Source organism: Brugia malayi (genome assembly GCF_000002995.4).
Source record: "Brugia malayi strain FR3 genome assembly, contig: Bm_v4_Chr2_contig_001, whole genome shotgun sequence".
NCBI lineage: Eukaryota > Metazoa > Nematoda > Chromadorea > Rhabditida > Onchocercidae > Brugia > Brugia malayi.
The window spans coordinates 10,305,077-10,324,960 of NW_025062476.1; the positions used below are offsets into that span (position 1 = coordinate 10,305,077).

Consider the following 19,884-nt stretch of genomic DNA (forward strand, 5'->3'; position numbering starts at 1 on the left):
TGTATTATACAATTAACATTTAGCATATATCTCTTAAAGAATGTGAATTTTTTTCAAAATATCTCTGGTAAATTTCTTCATTTTGTATGCACGTATAAGAGAGATGACAGATTAGGAAAAAACACTGATAAAATCTATCTTATACAATTAACATTTAGCATATATCTCTTAACCAATGTAAATTTTTTTCGAAATATTTCTAGTAAATTTCTTCATTATGTATGCATTTCAAATGCTGAAAGCTGTGGTTGTACAATGAAGATTTGCTTACATAAGATAAATGTTACTATTATATTGTCATATTTTCAAAAAAAAAAAAAAAAAAAAAAAAACTGAAAATAAATAATTGAATACTCCCGCTGAATCAACTTTATCTGCATATTCTCATGTTTTTTCCTATTGTGGTCACGTAAAAATTGATACTATACTTGCGTAAAATATCACTGGAAAAAAAATGAATTTGTTACTAACAATAATAAAAGGCATCAATCAGTATTCATTTCTCTGATAATTATCAAAAACATATCGTGAAGATGAATGTCAATCAGATTTCATTATTTCAGCGATTTCACCGAAATCTATTTTACTAATAGTAAATGAAGAAATAAAATAAAAACTTCCTTAATAAGGATCATTTATTGAACGCATAAAAATAACAACTTATATTCGTTACAAAACATAAAAATATGCTCTCAGTTGATCATTTGGCTATTATCAGTTAATCATTTGGCTTAAAATCTTATTGAAGATTTAAAAATTTTCCTCAGATATATCATATACAATGTGTAAATGTGGGATGAAATTTTACGTCATTTCAAATTCTACTATTTGTCAAACAATAGTAAACAAATGTCGCATTGAAACAGACACAATATGATGTTTGTACTAGAATATTTCCAGGACAATTAATCGCAATGCATTCAATTTGTGAGGATTAATTCATGGATTATTTTATGTACATTTGCATATATTATTGATGACTAATATCATTTATACGAACCAGAAGAGAATTCTTTTGTGTAGATAGTTTATCATGGCCATGACAAATATGACTAACTGGTTGAAATATTGGCTCTAAATTATGACATTTGTTTGTCACTTCTTCGTGCTTGAATTTCTATCCAGTGTTGTGATTACTTTTCTACTGTTGTTAAACATATCATACATATCACTTAGTGTTAACCCACGTGGGTCCCACGAATTTCACTTCACGTAATCATCGATTCCGTTCAGCATCTGTTTATTTCGTCAAAATTTGTTCCTATTCTAGACTGATTGATATTTGTGTGGTTATGTTCTTCTACCTGCAAAGCGGGAAGTAGGTCATAGAAAGTTCGGGATTTTTGATCTGATCAGTTTCTGATATCGGTTACTGTTTGCTGCCAGTATCGCAAACATGCTCCCCTGGAGAACGGTGAGTTGAATTTTCCGCTCCCCTCTCCTCCTCCCCTTCCCTCCCCTTCTCCTCTCCCTCTTCTCCCTCCTCTTCTTTCACTCCCTCCCCTTCCTCTTCCCCTTTCTCTTCCCTCTTCTCCTCTCTCTCCTGTCTTCTCTATCCTTCCCCTCCTGCTCTCCCTCTTCTCCTCTTCCTGCCTCCTGTCCTCCCTCCGTCCTACGTCATCTTCCTCTCTTCCCTCTCTCCTGTCCCCTCTATCTCCCCCCTTCCTCTTCTTTTTCCCTCTTTCCCTTCTCTCCCTCCTCTCTTCTTCACTCTCTCTCATGGAGGTGCTGATGAAAACAACGACGAGCAAATAATTTCAACTTTAAATATAGATGCTAAAGATGATGAGTATCTTTTATACCTTGAAGCTTAGTATTCCTTTTTTTCTTTTTTTTTTTTTTTTTTTGTAATTTTGAGTTGTAATGAATTTTTGTAACTTTATTCTTGAGCTAATAGTTCTCTTCTCAATAAATCATAAGCAGATATATTACAATGGTCTTTTCGTTCGATCAACTATGTTGGCTTCTTTTCATGTTTTTGTGCAATTCGTGATCATATAGAATCCCTAGAAAAAACTCTTCAAGGTTATTTATTTCAGAAACAGTGTAGCAAATGGTGATAAAAGACAGCAGAAATCAGGAAATCTGGATCGTTTGGATGCTTTATATCACCACTGGAAAAGTTTAAGTTTAAATTTTGAAAAACAAGCAGAAAATTTCGAAAAACGGTTGAAAGAGGAAAGAGATCGAACAGATGCCGAAATGCGAAATGCGGTAGTTACGTAAGTATTACTCTTTCAAATCATTCATACTGAAATTTCTATTTCTCTCTCTCTCTCTCTCTCTCTCCTTGTCTTTTCCTCTCCCCTAGTAATCCATAGTTCAAAAATTTCTTTTAAATAATTCATGCATATTTATTAATGCTTCGCTGCGATCAGTTACTGAAAATGATTATTATGATTAATTATTTCAATAAATTGAAGATGAACGGGTTGCGAGCTCGCTTTTTTCACATCGAAGCATTAAATTTTTGAACCAATTAACTGATGAAATGGTTCTCACTGTATGCTACAGAATAGTGGAATCACTTATTGCTCTTTTGGCGATATAGTTGACGATTATGCATTAGATGGGATCATTTTTGAAGAAATTGTTTCCGTTAAATTTCCAAAAATTGGTGATATAAGGAAGTGAAAAGACCTTCCTGGTCAAAAAGTTGTTAGACTGTAAATGTGTAGTACTAAGTGTAATTTCATCATTTTAATTAAGATTGTTTAACTTATTAATGTTGTTGTTATTAATATTATTGTTAATCTTATAATTAGTTTTATTATCGTTTTCATTACCATCATTATTACCATTACGATTTTCTATTTTTCTCATTACTACTAGTATGATAACACTGTTTCCAAAGTACTAGAGATGAGCTTTCTGATTGGAGAAAGAGAAGGAGTATAAATCTTAAGAATTTTATTTTAATTTTGGTTTTCACTCACCTCACTTACTTTGCCATGCATTTTTTGAAGAGGGTTAAACGAATCCCTTTGTGATAGATTCAATTCCTCCTGATTTTTTTAATTCAATTTCATTTCCGTGAATAAATTTGTTGACCATACTAGCAACTTTTCCCGTTCAAAAGGAAAAGATTAGGTGGTGAAAAATGCGATGAATGTAGGTGATATGGGTAAAGTGTTCTGTTGATTCATGAAAAATATTTTGAATTATTTTGTGGCTTACATCTCACAATTAATATTTGTTTGATTTTGCTTAGGTGAAGATATCGTGTCTTGTGATGAGAGACTGTTTCTGAAGCTAGAATCTTTGATCAATGAAAACAGGAGGCAATGCAAACCTTTCTCGATCTTAAAATGGATAGTGTTGTTCAGAACCTTCGAGCAAAAACTGCCGATAATTTTAAGGTCCTGTTAAGTTCTGTTAAGTTTTGTAAAACATCTGGGCTTTTGATAAAAAAAAAAAAAGAAAAATTTTTCCCGAACTGGCATTTAAACTCGTTTTATAAATTTTCAAGCTTTCATAAAACCAGTGAATAATATTTATCTCAGCAACAGCAAACTATGGATTTACACGTTGTTTGTGATGAGGCATTGGCATTGGTTGTGGAGGTTTGCGGGATGTGATCGAGATTGTGAACGCAATGATAATCGAGGATTACAACAACAACAGCTTCATAATAATGGTGGTAGGCGTTATTATAGTGATAATCGTAATCGCATGCTTCGTTATAGAGATTATGATGATGATCGTCGATCTCGGGGTTACGAACCACCGCACGATGATTTTAGTCGTAATCGGAGACAAACGTGTTTTATTTTTTTATATTTTGAAACATTTAAAAATGTGAAAACTTTGGCCAATAATTGGAATCTTTAACTGATTTAAAGCGGTTGTAATTTTGCAGTGTATTTATTCTTCCTGATATGTTTTGAGCAATTTCAGATGAGTTCATCGTTTTGTATTTGTTTGAATGTAAAAGTTATTCGGTTCTCTTCGGTGGGTTTTGTGCTACAAAAATTTTAAATTGGCGCTGCGCTTCGCCAAGTTGGCACAATGCCAGGAACGATTTCTTGAACTCTCATTTCTTGAAGTTGATACTTCGTTGCTTTCTGAACGGTTCCGGTTTTCTTTATCAGTTTCGCAAGAGTTTTATTTCAGGTCTCGATTTGTGGAATTTTTTTTGGTTTTTTTTTTTTTTTTTTTTTTTTTTTTTTAAAAATATCCTGAAATGAAGGAACTTCGTGATTATTAATAACTAGTTAATATATTATGGAAACCGCTTCAACGAATTTAAACAAGAAAAATAAATATAAACTCACAGATTTACAAAGTAATTTATTCAATTCAGTTCTAACGTAAGTCATGTGTGCAAGAAATGATTTTTATTGCTAGTTTAAAAATATCGACGTAAATAATAAAGACCACCACTAAATGATGACTTGACCCAATCAGCAAAAGCTTTATTTTAAAGTGATGGATAAAATATGAACTTAATTTTCAGCCAGTACTTTTTTAGATGCAGTAGAGTCGATGTTATCTTCCTCTGGAACTGTGTCTGAAATTTTCCTTTTACGTGTTGCTTCTTTTTTCTTATTTTCCACAATTCGAGAGAGAGTTCCATAAAGTTGTGCGGCTACAAATTCAGATGCCTTAAAAAGACATTAAGTTAGGAAGATGATGAAAATCATTTCGTAACGAAGTAGGCAAAGGAAATCAAAAATATATAACAAATCTATCAGTAAAGTGCACTATCTCTGCTAATCTGTTAAATATAAGTTTTCTCTGCTAAATATAAATGATTTCAGAATTTCTGAAAAACACAGCAGCGTCTAGGGCACAACTTCTAAAATTAAAATTGAACTATACAAAAATGAGACTTTGACTGAACCCGATTCTTAAATTCATAGCTAAAAAACCTCTTTTATTCTCGAAGACTAATAATGGTCCATTAGTTTTAACAAATTAGAGCACAGAAAGCAGAGGGAACGGTTACAGAAAATTCATACTGTAGCAAGAAAAAGTGTAGGAACTTCTGAATCTGGCGCTGTGGCTGAGAATTTCACCCGTTTCATTGACAATTTTTCAACGATCATATCAGGAAATATCTGTGAATTAAGCACTACTCTTTGATTGCCCATTACTCGACCAACTAAAACTATCTTGACTTGATTAAATCAAATGAAATTCATCATTATTATTAACAAAAAACTCGAGTAAAACTAAATAAGAAACAGACAAATATTCATTCTACAATATTAGGATAAAAAGTTTCGTTAAATGCGATGAAAATCCGAGAGGCCTATTTTTTGTATCCCAGCTAACAGCTTCACGCAATATGTCTTCCCTTACACCTAAGTTAATTCTATCATTCCCGTGATCATTACAAACACATGCATTTTGAAATGTGTTCAACTTCTGAAAAAAGGTATCGAAGGTAATTTGATAGAGAAAACTGTAACTTTAGTGCATGAATTGTAAGCGTAAAGCTCTATAAAAAATGAAAGGGAAAGCAAATAATGAAAGTCATTACCGATTCGATAAGTGTAAGGTGGTTCTTCACCTCGTTCATTAATGCGTAAGCAAGACATCCCACGCTCTACCCATGATTTTGTTGAACTATCAAATGAATGTAATTTACACATTACCTAAATTAAATATGCCATATTATACCTTATTATTAAAGATACCTTCAATTTCAATTACAGTTTGCTTATTAAATACGCTTTAATTATTTCCAATATATCTCTAATAGGTTTGAGATTTTGTATTTTGTCAAAGAAAAGCTTATCACAACGAAACTAACTTCCACACCAAACTTCTCAAGAAAAACTTACGCGGTATATGTTTACTTCACCCTCTTCACCAGTAAAAACATCCAGTTTTGGTGGAACTGACTCAGTTTTCTCGGAAGGCATAATTGAATTACCTTCGTTAGTAACTGAACTCGATGAAGCGGAGGTTGCCTCTAATTCCTATAACAAGACAAAATAGGGCAATTAAATTTACGTAGAACTTACAAAATTTTTTTTTTTTAAAGTATTTTTAAAAGTTGAGAAGACTTAATGATGCTATTATGAGACCAACTTACAAAACCCGTCCCGAATTTATTTTTAAAAGTTGAGAAAGAAAACTTAATGATGCTAAAGTCATGTGTTATGAAAAAATGCTGCAGTTAGAAATAAAAATATTAATTCCAAAAGAATTCGTCGAAGCAAAAAGAAGCTAAGCATAGCTAGAGAAAAAGAATAATACAAATACTGATGTAATTTCTAGAAGCGCATTTCTTAAAGATTTCTTGTCAAAAATTATTAATTAAAATTTGAAGTCGATTAAAACTCACTGCAACTGATTCTTTTACTTTATGACTGGTAATAAAGGATGATGAAGCTCCTTTCTGTTTGATTTCTTCAAATACCTCCGTGACACTTTTCGGAGCATCACATTTGGTTTCACTTTTTGCTGCGGTATGTTCACTTGTAAAAGCAGTAGTTTGTTCTCGCATATTATCCTGCTAAAATTCGTATTATAATCATTGGAAAACCACAAGTAATGGTTCCTTTAAAAAGCAACAGTTTCAAATTGTGTTGTCTATTAACCTCGTATAGAACATGTTATAAGTAATATATACAATTATACGTCTAACTTCACTTCGCTTTTATTTTTATTTCTTATTTGATAAGTCATTTAATTGGAAGTTTCGTCTACGGCAAAGACAAGAAAAAAAAAAATAACGGAAAAGAGAAGAAAACAAATACATACTCCATTGTTGATAATAACTTTTTCGGATAATTTGGAGCCAAATATAAAACTATCACCAGTATTCTTTACGGTCTCTATATTTGCATTCCTTTCCGGTTTATCCTTAGCAAGCGTTTTTCCAAGATCCAATTTTATATTTTTCTCATCCGCCTTGAAACCATTCTTACTAGCTGACCATAGCTGGTCTGCTGCAGAGGATAGTTTCGAAGATTTAAATGCGATTCGTTTCGTTGTCATTGTTGTTGGTATCTTGAATGAAAAAATCCTTTTTTCAAACAGTACTTCTATAACCATGAAACTGACAGCAACCCATTTCCACTGTTCGTGAATACTAATAAAACTTATCACATCGCTAATATACCATCTGCACGCTACTTCCGTCCTCGCATACGTACAATAATTTCCTCTAATAAAAATACAAAGTACGAACAAAAATGTTTATTATTACTATAAATAATCGATTATTCAAACTACCTGTAATACTTATGAAAGAGTAAATAATCATACATTGGAATTATTCATCAAAAAGACACTCAAAAAGAACTCAGCAATCCCTGCTATTTGCAAAGTGAATAAAAACCCGCCGCAACTCCGTCGAAATTTTGTCAATTATCTCTGGCCGTATTTTTTTCTCTAACTGAAATCTCTAGCAAGTTTCAACTGAACTTACTTTATCATTTTCTCGTTCTCTAATGTCTCTCATGTTAGTCTGCTACTTTTATCAGTTTTCTAATATCTCTCCTGTCTTTCCACTGCATATTTCTTTCTCTGAACACTCTCACATTCCACCTTTATCAAATATTTCGACAATTACTTTAATTGTTGATTGTTCTTCTCTCTTTTTCTCCCTCTCCCTCTCTCTCTCCTTCTTTTTCCGTAACACCTGTCTTCCCAGGTGCTAATAATTAACTCTACCTTGGTTACCATCGCATAAAATTCGAAGATTATTTTCACATTCACACCTGTTTAAATAAATAAATATCTTTTATTATTTTTCTCTCTTCGTTGTTCAAAATGATTAATTATAATTAAAGATAAAACTTTGTCCTACACATTCGTCAAATTCTTTTATTCAAAGTCCATTTTTTCTTTTTTCTATTAGAAATATTCTCTTTCGCTATCATTTAATCTGCCTTATGGAGTAGATATGATAGAAATGATATTAATCATTTTGATTCTCTTCTCTTACCTCTCATGAATGTTATTTTTGATACCAAAAATGCGCACTTTGTTTTCTTTCATTTACCGCATCTTTCATCTTCTCTTCACCTACACTTTGCTTCTCTCTTTCCTCTCTACATTTTCTCTATTTTCAAATATAAAGCATACATACATACATACCTACACACATACACACATGCATAACATACATATACACATACACGTATAGCCTACCTACCTACATACATACAAATTTGGAATCTTATAATTCGTATCAGTGGGAAGTACTTCTGTTTTTTTTTTTTTCAAATTTCTATTATTTTCAGTTTATTTACCACATTACTTTTAAATGCTATAACATTCTCAAGAAATTATTCCATTTCATTCGTCTTTACTATTTACAGATGATGTGATGACACATCGATGCTAATTAAGCAATGCTTAGTAATTTTCAAAAAACAAAAAAAAAAAAATTTGTTGTAATTTATTCAGATATTTCCATCATTTTATGCCCTTTTCATCTTACATTTCATTTCATTTTGATGATTTTTTCATAACATTTTGTTATTGACTAACTATCCTTTCATATTATCAAATGAACTCAAACTGAAACTGTCATATTCTCCACTAATTCAGATATATTACTTCTTCATTATTTTTAAATTATCCACAACAAAAGTTGTATTTTCTTGTTTACTTCTATCATTACTTGAAGTTTCATTTCTATTTTATCTTTCATTTAATTGATTGTCATCTGTTTCTTAAAAGTTTTTTTTCAAAAATTTGGAAAGAACCATAGTAGTTGTTCCTGACAGTTTGAACTTTTTTTTGTTATGAACTTATCATTGCCTTTTATCATTTCGACATTATCATTCCGATTATATTCTGCTTATAATCAATCATTTGATTAAATATTACAGATTTCAGCAAATGTTTTACGCATATATTAGCATCAGTAAACAATGACATACATATTAATACGGGAAAACATGAATGTATTGGATTTACCTGATGAAATCATTGAACAGATCTGTTCCTACATTTCACCTGTTCAGGTTCTTTCTTATTATTCTCAAGTAGAGACCACTTAATTAATTATGAATGTCTAATTAAAATAAAAATAAATGCATGTTATGTGAAGTACAGTGATTCTATTCCACACAAATACACTTCATTTAAAATATGATATAGTAATAATATATATATATATATATATATATATATATGTATATGTAGCAAGGGCTAATAATCATTCCTAGAACGATATCATTTCTAATTTATACAAATGACTTCCTGTTGGATCTGAATTATTGAGAAAAAGCTTGGCTATCAACATTATTAACAGTCCTTGATTGCTTCAGTTGTGTTTATCAAGATGGGATAAGATCAGCAAAGGATTCAGAGATGTGCTACAGCAAATATATAAGAGCTGTCGTATACTGGATACAATTACAGGGCAGGATTTCAGATTTTTCGAACAGTTCTGTTTGCCTCAAGCTTATGAAGATAAGGTTTGGTTCTTTGAAACATCTCATCTTTCTTCATAATACACATTTTTACTAAAATTATCATAATTGATTTTCAGTTGTCAATTTTTGATTAATTCTTATTATAATATAGCAAATCAACTTAAATTACATGTATGAATTTAGATCCTCATAAGAAAGCTCGAAATTGTTATTCGAAATATTTTTCCACATATTACGATGCTTACCATTTCTGCGGGAACACTTTGTGCAGATAGAAATTTTTGAAAAATGCGGTTATATTTATAAATGTTATTATGCTTGTTGCCTGGGATTGATATCGTTTAATGTAATCAAAATATAACAATACATATGCTTTGAAGACTTCAAAAAGTTTAGTAAACATTTTTTGAAGCACTTGTGAGGACAAAAAAATTGATATCGGGCCTAATGAAGGACTTCAATCCTCATACTATGTAACGAATCCATAGTAGGTTAAGATAGTTAATATTAAATCCTTTTAAAAAATTGTAATAAACTGTGCTTTCAGTTTTAAGATCTGCCGTCAAATTTTAACCCATTTTACTGATGCCAAAACTTCGTTTTCTTCATATATTGTTAGGCAATAAGTGTGGTATTCTTACTAACAATCATATATTGAGTGATTTTATTGCAGCTCGGTTTGTTTCTCTTAAAGTAATTATAATTCCATTGATTCATGCCTATTGCTTTTTTAATTATCAATATTCTGTTGCCATGATTAACAAAAAATACTTTTCTAAATATCCTACAATTTTGATAACTGTTTCCATATGCAGCCATTTTTGAAGTTATGTAGTTTTCCGTACAAAAACTTTTTAGAATGTTTGTCAACGAACTGAGATTTGTGGAACTGTCGGTGACACTGTCACCAGATAGTGGAAAGTTCATACCCTGCTGTAGTTTTCGGAACCTTCTTCGCTTCTTGATGGAAATAACAGAAAATACTGGTAAGTTCTCATGATTAATTGGATTAGTTGGTTGGTTGTTCTGCTTGTAATATATATATTGAGGTATAAATAAATTTGGATTTCATATCTTGTTGTAAATAGAATGGCTTAAACTAGAAAACAAAGTTTGGCCACTAATTTTTTATTTTTGTAATAAAATAGAGAATTTTTGTGTGTGGAATAAGTGTGAAAATTTTCATGATTAAATGAATTAAATCAATGAGATTATCGAGATTGAACATATCTTTATTTTCAGGAACTGTCATGAAAGACGAAATATTTAAATTATTATATCCAAAACTAACAAATTCCTCTTATCTATTCCTTTTCCTCACACAACAAACCTTTGTTAGCAAACCCTTTGTTAGCAAAACCCTTTATTAGCAGTCTTTGTTTCACATCAGTTAAATATCCTCTGCCGGATATCTGGTTAGCTCAGTCATACATATAAACCATCGTCCTCCATACGGTGGTTCATTCTGCATTTTGGGGTGGTTTTGATACCATTTTAATGTTTTATAATTATATCTTTCGTTACGCGTTTGTTAATCGGTGTAGCATCCGTACGATATGTATAAAGCGCTATTATTTGCTTCATGTTAAATAAAGGTTTAATTACCCAAGTTTGAGGTTTCACGACAAAGAATAATTTTTGGTGCCCGAGGTGAGGTATGTCGGCCAGTATAATTGTTCAAGCTACACCAGTAAAAGCGAATCTCGAGGGACTCCTCGATGAAATACAACAAATGGATCTAACTCCGTTAGACCAAAAAGCGACAGTAGAAGTATTGTGCCAGCAATATGAAGCAAGGGCAAGGATCATCAAAGAAAAGTTGATGCGCCTCGAAAAATACGTTGACACTCTTGAGAAGATCAACGACAAATGGTTGGAACACATTCAACTAGCCCCAACATGAAAATCTATGTCATTCAGGTATCGCCCATACAGTTTCAGAATTAAGGAGTAGATTTTGGATTCCCAAAGGCAGGACTGAAGTAAAGCGAATAATAAACAGATGTCGAATCTGTAAACGTTGGAACTCCAGATCGTTTAAATTACCACCAATGGCAAGTCTCCCGGAAACTCGTGTCAATCGATCTAGAGCCTTCGCACATGTTGGCGTGGATTATTTTGGCCCTCTTTTAATCAAGGGCAATAGCGTGTCAACAAAAAGGTGGGTAATATTATTTACATGCTTTACAACAAGAGCCATACATCTCGAATTAGCAGAAGACCAATCCGCAGAAACCTTTTTGCATGCTATCCGAAGATTTGTTGCGAGACGAGGGTGTCCTGAGCTAATTCTGAGTGACAATGCCACTCAATTCCAGGCTTTCAGATCTCTTATGACACAAGTCAAAGTCTCCAACTTCTTAGCAAAGGGAGGAATGACTTGGAAAAATATTATACCAAAGGCTCCGTGGCAAGGTGGAATCTACGAGAGATTAATTGGGTTAACGAAAAATGCGCTAAGAAGAGCCATTGGCAGAAAATTCCTAGCGGAAAGGGAATTGGTAACATTAATTGCAGAAGTTGAAGGTATACTTAATACCCGACCACTAACTTACGCCAATTTTGACGATTGCGTCATTATACGTCCAATTGATTTTATTTTGCCTAACGCTTCGCTCCATCTACTATAAATGAAGTTTATAGCAAGCAGGAAGAATTCACCCCTTATAGACTAGATACCAGAGAAAAACTCGTGAGACACTGGGAAAGTACCCTTAAAACTCTCAATGTTTTTTGGGAAATCTGGAGAACCGAATATTTAACTAGCCTCAGAGAACGCACGCAAAGGGAAATTACCTCATCCAAAGGAGCACAAAAAAGAACTCCAAGAAAGGGAGAGATTGTACTCTTAAATGAATCGGGAATTCCAAGAGGAATGTGGAAATTATTACGGATCAAGGACATCAAAATCGATAAAGACGGTAAAGTTAGGAACGTTCAGGTGGAAACTCCCACTGGGAAACTTCTCGATCGTCCAATAAATGTCTTATATCCTCTCGAAGTTAATGATGAAGAAATTCATCTTGAACCTAATAAGAAAGAAAATATGAAATTTCCGGAAACCGAACAGAACACTGAGGAGCTCCAGGAACCTATTGCGATGCGAACTAGGAGCAATACAAAACGACAATCTCGATTAAAGGAGGACCAAACAACTATCACCGCACCATCATCAGAAACCTGTAGAGTTTACACGATCAAAAACAGATCAATGGAAGTAAACAACCCCCACTTTCTTATGAACACCACGCATTACCCACCTTTTCTGGTCGGGAGTGTCGTGAAAGACGAAATATTTCAATTATTATATCCAAAACTAACAAATTCCTCTTATCTATTCCTTTTCCTCACACAACAAACCCTTTGTTAGTAAACCCTTTGTTAGCAAAACCCTTTATTAGCAGTCTTTGTTTCACATCAGTTAAATATCCTCTGCCGGATATCTGGTCAGCTCAGTCATGCATATAAACCATCGTCCTCCATACGGTGGTTCATTCTGCATTTTGGGGTGGTTTTGATACCATTTTAATGTTTTATAATTATATCTTTCGTTACGCGTTTGTTAATCGGTGTAGCATCCGTACGATATGTATAAAGCGCTATTATTTGCTTCATGTTAAATAAAGGTTTAATTACCCAAGTTTGAGGTTTCACGACAAAGAATAATTTTTGGTGCCCGAGGTGAGGTATGTCGGCCAGTATAATTGTTCAAGCTACACCAGTAAAAGCGAATCTCGAGGGACTCCTCGATGAAATACAACAAATGGATCTAACTCCGTTAGACCAAAAAGCGACAGTAGAAGTATTGTGCCAGCAATATGAAGCAAGGGCAAGGATCATCAAAGAAAAGTTGATGCGCCTCGAAAAATACGTTGACACTCTTGAGAAGATCAACGACAAATGGTTGGAACACATTCAACTAGCCCCAACATGAAAATCTATGTCATTCAGGTATCGCCCATACAGTTTCAGAATTAAGGAGTAGATTTTGGATTCCCAAAGGCAGGACTGAAGTAAAGCGAATAATAAACAGATGTCGAATCTGTAAACGTTGGAACTCCAGATCGTTTAAATTACCACCAATGGCAAGTCTCCCGGAAACTCGTGTCAATCGATCTAGAGCCTTCGCACATGTTGGCGTGGATTATTTTGGCCCTCTTTTAATCAAGGGCAATAGCGTGTCAACAAAAAGGTGGGTAATATTATTTACATGCTTTACAACAAGAGCCATACATCTCGAATTAGCAGAAGACCAATCCGCAGAAACCTTTTTGCATGCTATCCGAAGATTTGTTGCGAGACGAGGGTGTCCTGAGCTAATTCTGAGTGACAATGCCACTCAATTCCAGGCTTTCAGATCTCTTATGACACAAGTCAAAGTCTCCAACTTCTTAGCAAAGGGAGGAATGACTTGGAAAAATATTATACCAAAGGCTCCGTGGCAAGGTGGAATCTACGAGAGATTAATTGGGTTAACGAAAAATGCGCTAAGAAGAGCCATTGGCAGAAAATTCCTAGCGGAAAGGGAATTGGTAACATTAATTGCAGAAGTTGAAGGTATACTTAATACCCGACCACTAACTTACGCCAATTTTGACGATTGCGTCATTATACGTCCAATTGATTTTATTTTGCCTAACGCTTCGCTCCATCTACTATAAATGAAGTTTATAGCAAGCAGGAAGAATTCACCCCTTATAGACTAGATACCAGAGAAAAACTCGTGAGACACTGGGAAAGTACCCTTAAAACTCTCAATGTTTTTTGGGAAATCTGGAGAACCGAATATTTAACTAGCCTCAGAGAACGCACGCAAAGGGAAATTACCTCATCCAAAGGAGCACAAAAAAGAACTCCAAGAAAGGGAGAGATTGTACTCTTAAATGAATCGGGAATTCCAAGAGGAATGTGGAAATTATTACGGATCAAGGACATCAAAATCGATAAAGACGGTAAAGTTAGGAACGTTCAGGTGGAAACTCCCACTGGGAAACTTCTCGATCGTCCAATAAATGTCTTATATCCTCTCGAAGTTAATGATGAAGAAATTCATCTTGAACCTAATAAGAAAGAAAATATGAAATTTCCGGAAACCGAACAGAACACTGAGGAGCTCCAGGAACCTATTGCGATGCGAACTAGGAGCAATACAAAACGACAATCTCGATTAAAGGAGGACCAAACAACTATCACCGCACCATCATCAGAAACCTGTAGAGTTTACACGATCAAAAACAGATCAATGGAAGTAAACAACCCCCACTTTCTTATGAACACCACGCATTACCCACCTTTTCTGGTCGGGAGTGTCGTGAAAGACGAAATATTTCAATTATTATATCCAAAACTAACAAATTCCTCTTATCTATTCCTTTTCCTCACACAACAAACCCTTTGTTAGTAAACCCTTTGTTAGCAAAACCCTTTATTAGCAGTCTTTGTTTCACATCAGTTAAATATCCTCTGCCGGATATCTGGTCAGCTCAGTCATGCATATAAACCATCGTCCTCCATACGGTGGTTCATTCTGCATTTTGGGGTGGTTTTGATACCATTTTAATGTTTTATAATTATATCTTTCGTTACGCGTTTGTTAATCGGTGTAGCATCCGTACGATATGTATAAAGCGCTATTATTTGCTTCATGTTAAATAAAGGTTTAATTACCCAAGTTTGAGGTTTCACGACAAAGAATAATTTTTGGTGCCCGAGGTGAGGTATGTCGGCCAGTATAATTGTTCAAGCTACACCAGTAAAAGCGAATCTCGAGGGACTCCTCGATGAAATACAACAAATGGATCTAACTCCGTTAGACCAAAAAGCGACAGTAGAAGTATTGTGCCAGCAATATGAAGCAAGGGCAAGGATCATCAAAGAAAAGTTGATGCGCCTCGAAAAATACGTTGACACTCTTGAGAAGATCAACGACAAATGGTTGGAACACATTCAACTAGCCCCAACATGAAAATCTATGTCATTCAGGTATCGCCCATACAGTTTCAGAATTAAGGAGTAGATTTTGGATTCCCAAAGGCAGGACTGAAGTAAAGCGAATAATAAACAGATGTCGAATCTGTAAACGTTGGAACTCCAGATCGTTTAAATTACCACCAATGGCAAGTCTCCCGGAAACTCGTGTCAATCGATCTAGAGCCTTCGCACATGTTGGCGTGGATTATTTTGGCCCTCTTTTAATCAAGGGCAATAGCGTGTCAACAAAAAGGTGGGTAATATTATTTACATGCTTTACAACAAGAGCCATACATCTCGAATTAGCAGAAGACCAATCCGCAGAAACCTTTTTGCATGCTATCCGAAGATTTGTTGCGAGACGAGGGTGTCCTGAGCTAATTCTGAGTGACAATGCCACTCAATTCCAGGCTTTCAGATCTCTTATGACACAAGTCAAAGTCTCCAACTTCTTAGCAAAGGGAGGAATGACTTGGAAAAATATTATACCAAAGGCTCCGTGGCAAGGTGGAATCTACGAGAGATTAATTGGGTTAACGAAAAATGCGCTAAGAAGAGCCATTGGCAGAAAATTCCTAGCGGAAAGGGAATTGGTAACATTAATTGCAGAAGTTGAAGGTATACTTAATACCCGACCACTAACTTACGCCAATTTTGACGATTGCGTCATTATACGTCCAATTGATTTTATTTTGCCTAACGCTTCGCTCCATCTACTATAAATGAAGTTTATAGCAAGCAGGAAGAATTCACCCCTTATAGACTAGATACCAGAGAAAAACTCGTGAGACACTGGGAAAGTACCCTTAAAACTCTCAATGTTTTTTGGGAAATCTGGAGAACCGAATATTTAACTAGCCTCAGAGAACGCACGCAAAGGGAAATTACCTCATCCAAAGGAGCACAAAAAAGAACTCCAAGAAAGGGAGAGATTGTACTCTTAAATGAATCGGGAATTCCAAGAGGAATGTGGAAATTATTACGGATCAAGGACATCAAAATCGATAAAGACGGTAAAGTTAGGAACGTTCAGGTGGAAACTCCCACTGGGAAACTTCTCGATCGTCCAATAAATGTCTTATATCCTCTCGAAGTTAATGATGAAGAAATTCATCTTGAACCTAATAAGAAAGAAAATATGAAATTTCCGGAAACCGAACAGAACACTGAGGAGCTCCAGGAACCTATTGCGATGCGAACTAGGAGCAATACAAAACGACAATCTCGATTAAAGGAGGACCAAACAACTATCACCGCACCATCATCAGAAACCTGTAGAGTTTACACGATCAAAAACAGATCAATGGAAGTAAACAACCCCCACTTTCTTATGAACACCACGCATTACCCACCTTTTCTGGTCGGGAGTGTCGTGAAAGACGAAATATTTCAATTATTATATCCAAAACTAACAAATTCCTCTTATCTATTCCTTTTCCTCACACAACAAACCCTTTGTTAGTAAACCCTTTGTTAGCAAAACCCTTTATTAGCAGTCTTTGTTTCACATCAGTTAAATATCCTCTGCCGGATATCTGGTCAGCTCAGTCATGCATATAAACCATCGTCCTCCATACGGTGGTTCATTCTGCATTTTGGGGTGGTTTTGATACCATTTTAATGTTTTATAATTATATCTTTCGTTACGCGTTTGTTAATCGGTGTAGCATCCGTACGATATGTATAAAGCGCTATTATTTGCTTCATGTTAAATAAAGGTTTAATTACCCAAGTTTGAGGTTTCACGACAAAGAATAATTTTTGGTGCCCGAGGTGAGGTATGTCGGCCAGTATAATTGTTCAAGCTACACCAGTAAAAGCGAATCTCGAGGGACTCCTCGATGAAATACAACAAATGGATCTAACTCCGTTAGACCAAAAAGCGACAGTAGAAGTATTGTGCCAGCAATATGAAGCAAGGGCAAGGATCATCAAAGAAAAGTTGATGCGCCTCGAAAAATACGTTGACACTCTTGAGAAGATCAACGACAAATGGTTGGAACACATTCAACTAGCCCCAACATGAAAATCTATGTCATTCAGGTATCGCCCATACAGTTTCAGAATTAAGGAGTAGATTTTGGATTCCCAAAGGCAGGACTGAAGTAAAGCGAATAATAAACAGATGTCGAATCTGTAAACGTTGGAACTCCAGATCGTTTAAATTACCACCAATGGCAAGTCTCCCGGAAACTCGTGTCAATCGATCTAGAGCCTTCGCACATGTTGGCGTGGATTATTTTGGCCCTCTTTTAATCAAGGGCAATAGCGTGTCAACAAAAAGGTGGGTAATATTATTTACATGCTTTACAACAAGAGCCATACATCTCGAATTAGCAGAAGACCAATCCGCAGAAACCTTTTTGCATGCTATCCGAAGATTTGTTGCGAGACGAGGGTGTCCTGAGCTAATTCTGAGTGACAATGCCACTCAATTCCAGGCTTTCAGATCTCTTATGACACAAGTCAAAGTCTCCAACTTCTTAGCAAAGGGAGGAATGACTTGGAAAAATATTATACCAAAGGCTCCGTGGCAAGGTGGAATCTACGAGAGATTAATTGGGTTAACGAAAAATGCGCTAAGAAGAGCCATTGGCAGAAAATTCCTAGCGGAAAGGGAATTGGTAACATTAATTGCAGAAGTTGAAGGTATACTTAATACCCGACCACTAACTTACGCCAATTTTGACGATTGCGTCATTATACGTCCAATTGATTTTATTTTGCCTAACGCTTCGCTCCATCTACTATAAATGAAGTTTATAGCAAGCAGGAAGAATTCACCCCTTATAGACTAGATACCAGAGAAAAACTCGTGAGACACTGGGAAAGTACCCTTAAAACTCTCAATGTTTTTTGGGAAATCTGGAGAACCGAATATTTAACTAGCCTCAGAGAACGCACGCAAAGGGAAATTACCTCATCCAAAGGAGCACAAAAAAGAACTCCAAGAAAGGGAGAGATTGTACTCTTAAATGAATCGGGAATTCCAAGAGGAATGTGGAAATTATTACGGATCAAGGACATCAAAATCGATAAAGACGGTAAAGTTAGGAACGTTCAGGTGGAAACTCCCACTGGGAAACTTCTCGATCGTCCAATAAATGTCTTATATCCTCTCGAAGTTAATGATGAAGAAATTCATCTTGAACCTAATAAGAAAGAAAATATGAAATTTCCGGAAACCGAACAGAACACTGAGGAGCTCCAGGAACCTATTGCGATGCGAACTAGGAGCAATACAAAACGACAATCTCGATTAAAGGAGGACCAAACAACTATCACCGCACCATCATCAGAAACCTGTAGAGTTTACACGATCAAAAACAGATCAATGGAAGTAAACAACCCCCACTTTCTTATGAACACCACGCATTACCCACCTTTTCTGGTCGGGAGTGTCGTGAAAGACGAAATATTTCAATTATTATATCCAAAACTAACAAATTCCTCTTATCTATTCCTTTTCCTCACACAACAAACCCTTTGTTAGTAAACCCTTTGTTAGCAAAACCCTTTATTAGCAGTCTTTGTTTCACATCAGTTAAATATCCTCTGCCGGATATCTGGTCAGCTCAGTCATGCATATAAACCATCGTCCTCCATACGGTGGTTCATTCTGCATTTTGGGGTGGTTTTGATACCATTTTAATGTTTTATAATTATATCTTTCGTTACGCGTTTGTTAATCGGTGTAGCATCCGTACGATATGTATAAAGCGCTATTATTTGCTTCATGTTAAATAAAGGTTTAATTACCCAAGTTTGAGGTTTCACGACAAAGAATAATTTTTGGTGCCCGAGGTGAGGTATGTCGGCCAGTATAATTGTTCAAGCTACACCAGTAAAAGCGAATCTCGAGGGACTCCTCGATGAAATACAACAAATGGATCTAACTCCGTTAGACCAAAAAGCGACAGTAGAAGTATTGTGCCAGCAATATGAAGCAAGGGCAAGGATCATCAAAGAAAAGTTGATGCGCCTCGAAAAATACGTTGACACTCTTGAGAAGATCAACGACAAATGGTTGGAACACATTCAACTAGCCCCAACATGAAAATCTATGTCATTCAGGTATCGCCCATACAGTTTCAGAATTAAGGAGTAGATTTTGGATTCCCAAAGGCAGGACTGAAGTAAAGCGAATAATAAACAGATGTCGAATCTGTAAACGTTGGAACTCCAGATCGTTTAAATTACCACCAATGGCAAGTCTCCCGGAAACTCGTGTCAATCGATCTAGAGCCTTCGCACATGTTGGCGTGGATTATTTTGGCCCTCTTTTAATCAAGGGCAATAGCGTGTCAACAAAAAGGTGGGTAATATTATTTACATGCTTTACAACAAGAGCCATACATCTCGAATTAGCAGAAGACCAATCCGCAGAAACCTTTTTGCATGCTATCCGAAGATTTGTTGCGAGACGAGGGTGTCCTGAGCTAATTCTGAGTGACAATGCCACTCAATTCCAGGCTTTCAGATCTCTTATGACACAAGTCAAAGTCTCCAACTTCTTAGCAAAGGGAGGAATGACTTGGAAAAATATTATACCAAAGGCTCCGTGGCAAGG

At 35.2% G+C, this 19,884-nt stretch overlaps 3 protein-coding genes across 4 annotated transcripts; 2 read left to right on the forward strand and 1 right to left on the reverse strand.

The window, feature by feature from the left end:
• Window positions 1-1,292: 1,292 nt before the first annotated feature.
• On the forward strand, window positions 1,293-3,831 carry Bm9793 (Uncharacterized protein; the record flags this gene model as incomplete). The annotated part of the gene is made up of 4 exons (XM_043079144.1): window positions 1,293-1,318; window positions 2,040-2,222; window positions 3,327-3,359; window positions 3,504-3,831. 4 exons carry the CDS (start codon window positions 1,293-1,295, stop codon window positions 3,829-3,831), a joined length of 570 nt encoding a protein of 189 aa, XP_042935078.1.
• Window positions 3,832-4,445: 614 nt separating this feature from the next.
• On the reverse strand, window positions 4,446-6,951 carry Bma-ran-5 (the record flags this gene model as incomplete). Of its 2 annotated transcripts, none has more annotated exons than XM_043079145.1 (6): window positions 4,446-4,604; window positions 4,962-5,104; window positions 5,486-5,600; window positions 5,790-5,927; window positions 6,296-6,463; window positions 6,715-6,951. In XM_043079145.1, 6 exons carry the CDS (start codon window positions 6,949-6,951, stop codon window positions 4,446-4,448), a joined length of 960 nt encoding a protein of 319 aa, XP_042935079.1. The 2 variants fall into 2 exon arrangements, with proteins under 2 accessions (XP_042935079.1, XP_042935080.1); XM_043079146.1 differs by having other exon boundaries at window positions 6,296-6,466.
• A 1,913-nt stretch (window positions 6,952-8,864) lies between these two features.
• Window positions 8,865-10,259, forward strand: Bm9792 (Uncharacterized protein; the record flags this gene model as incomplete). Its single annotated transcript, XM_043079147.1, has 3 exons — window positions 8,865-8,930; window positions 9,237-9,386; window positions 10,203-10,259. The coding sequence occupies 3 exons, from the start codon at window positions 8,865-8,867 to the stop codon at window positions 10,257-10,259; spliced, it is 273 nt and encodes a 90-aa protein (XP_042935081.1).
• Between the last annotated feature and the right edge of the window lie 9,625 nt (window positions 10,260-19,884).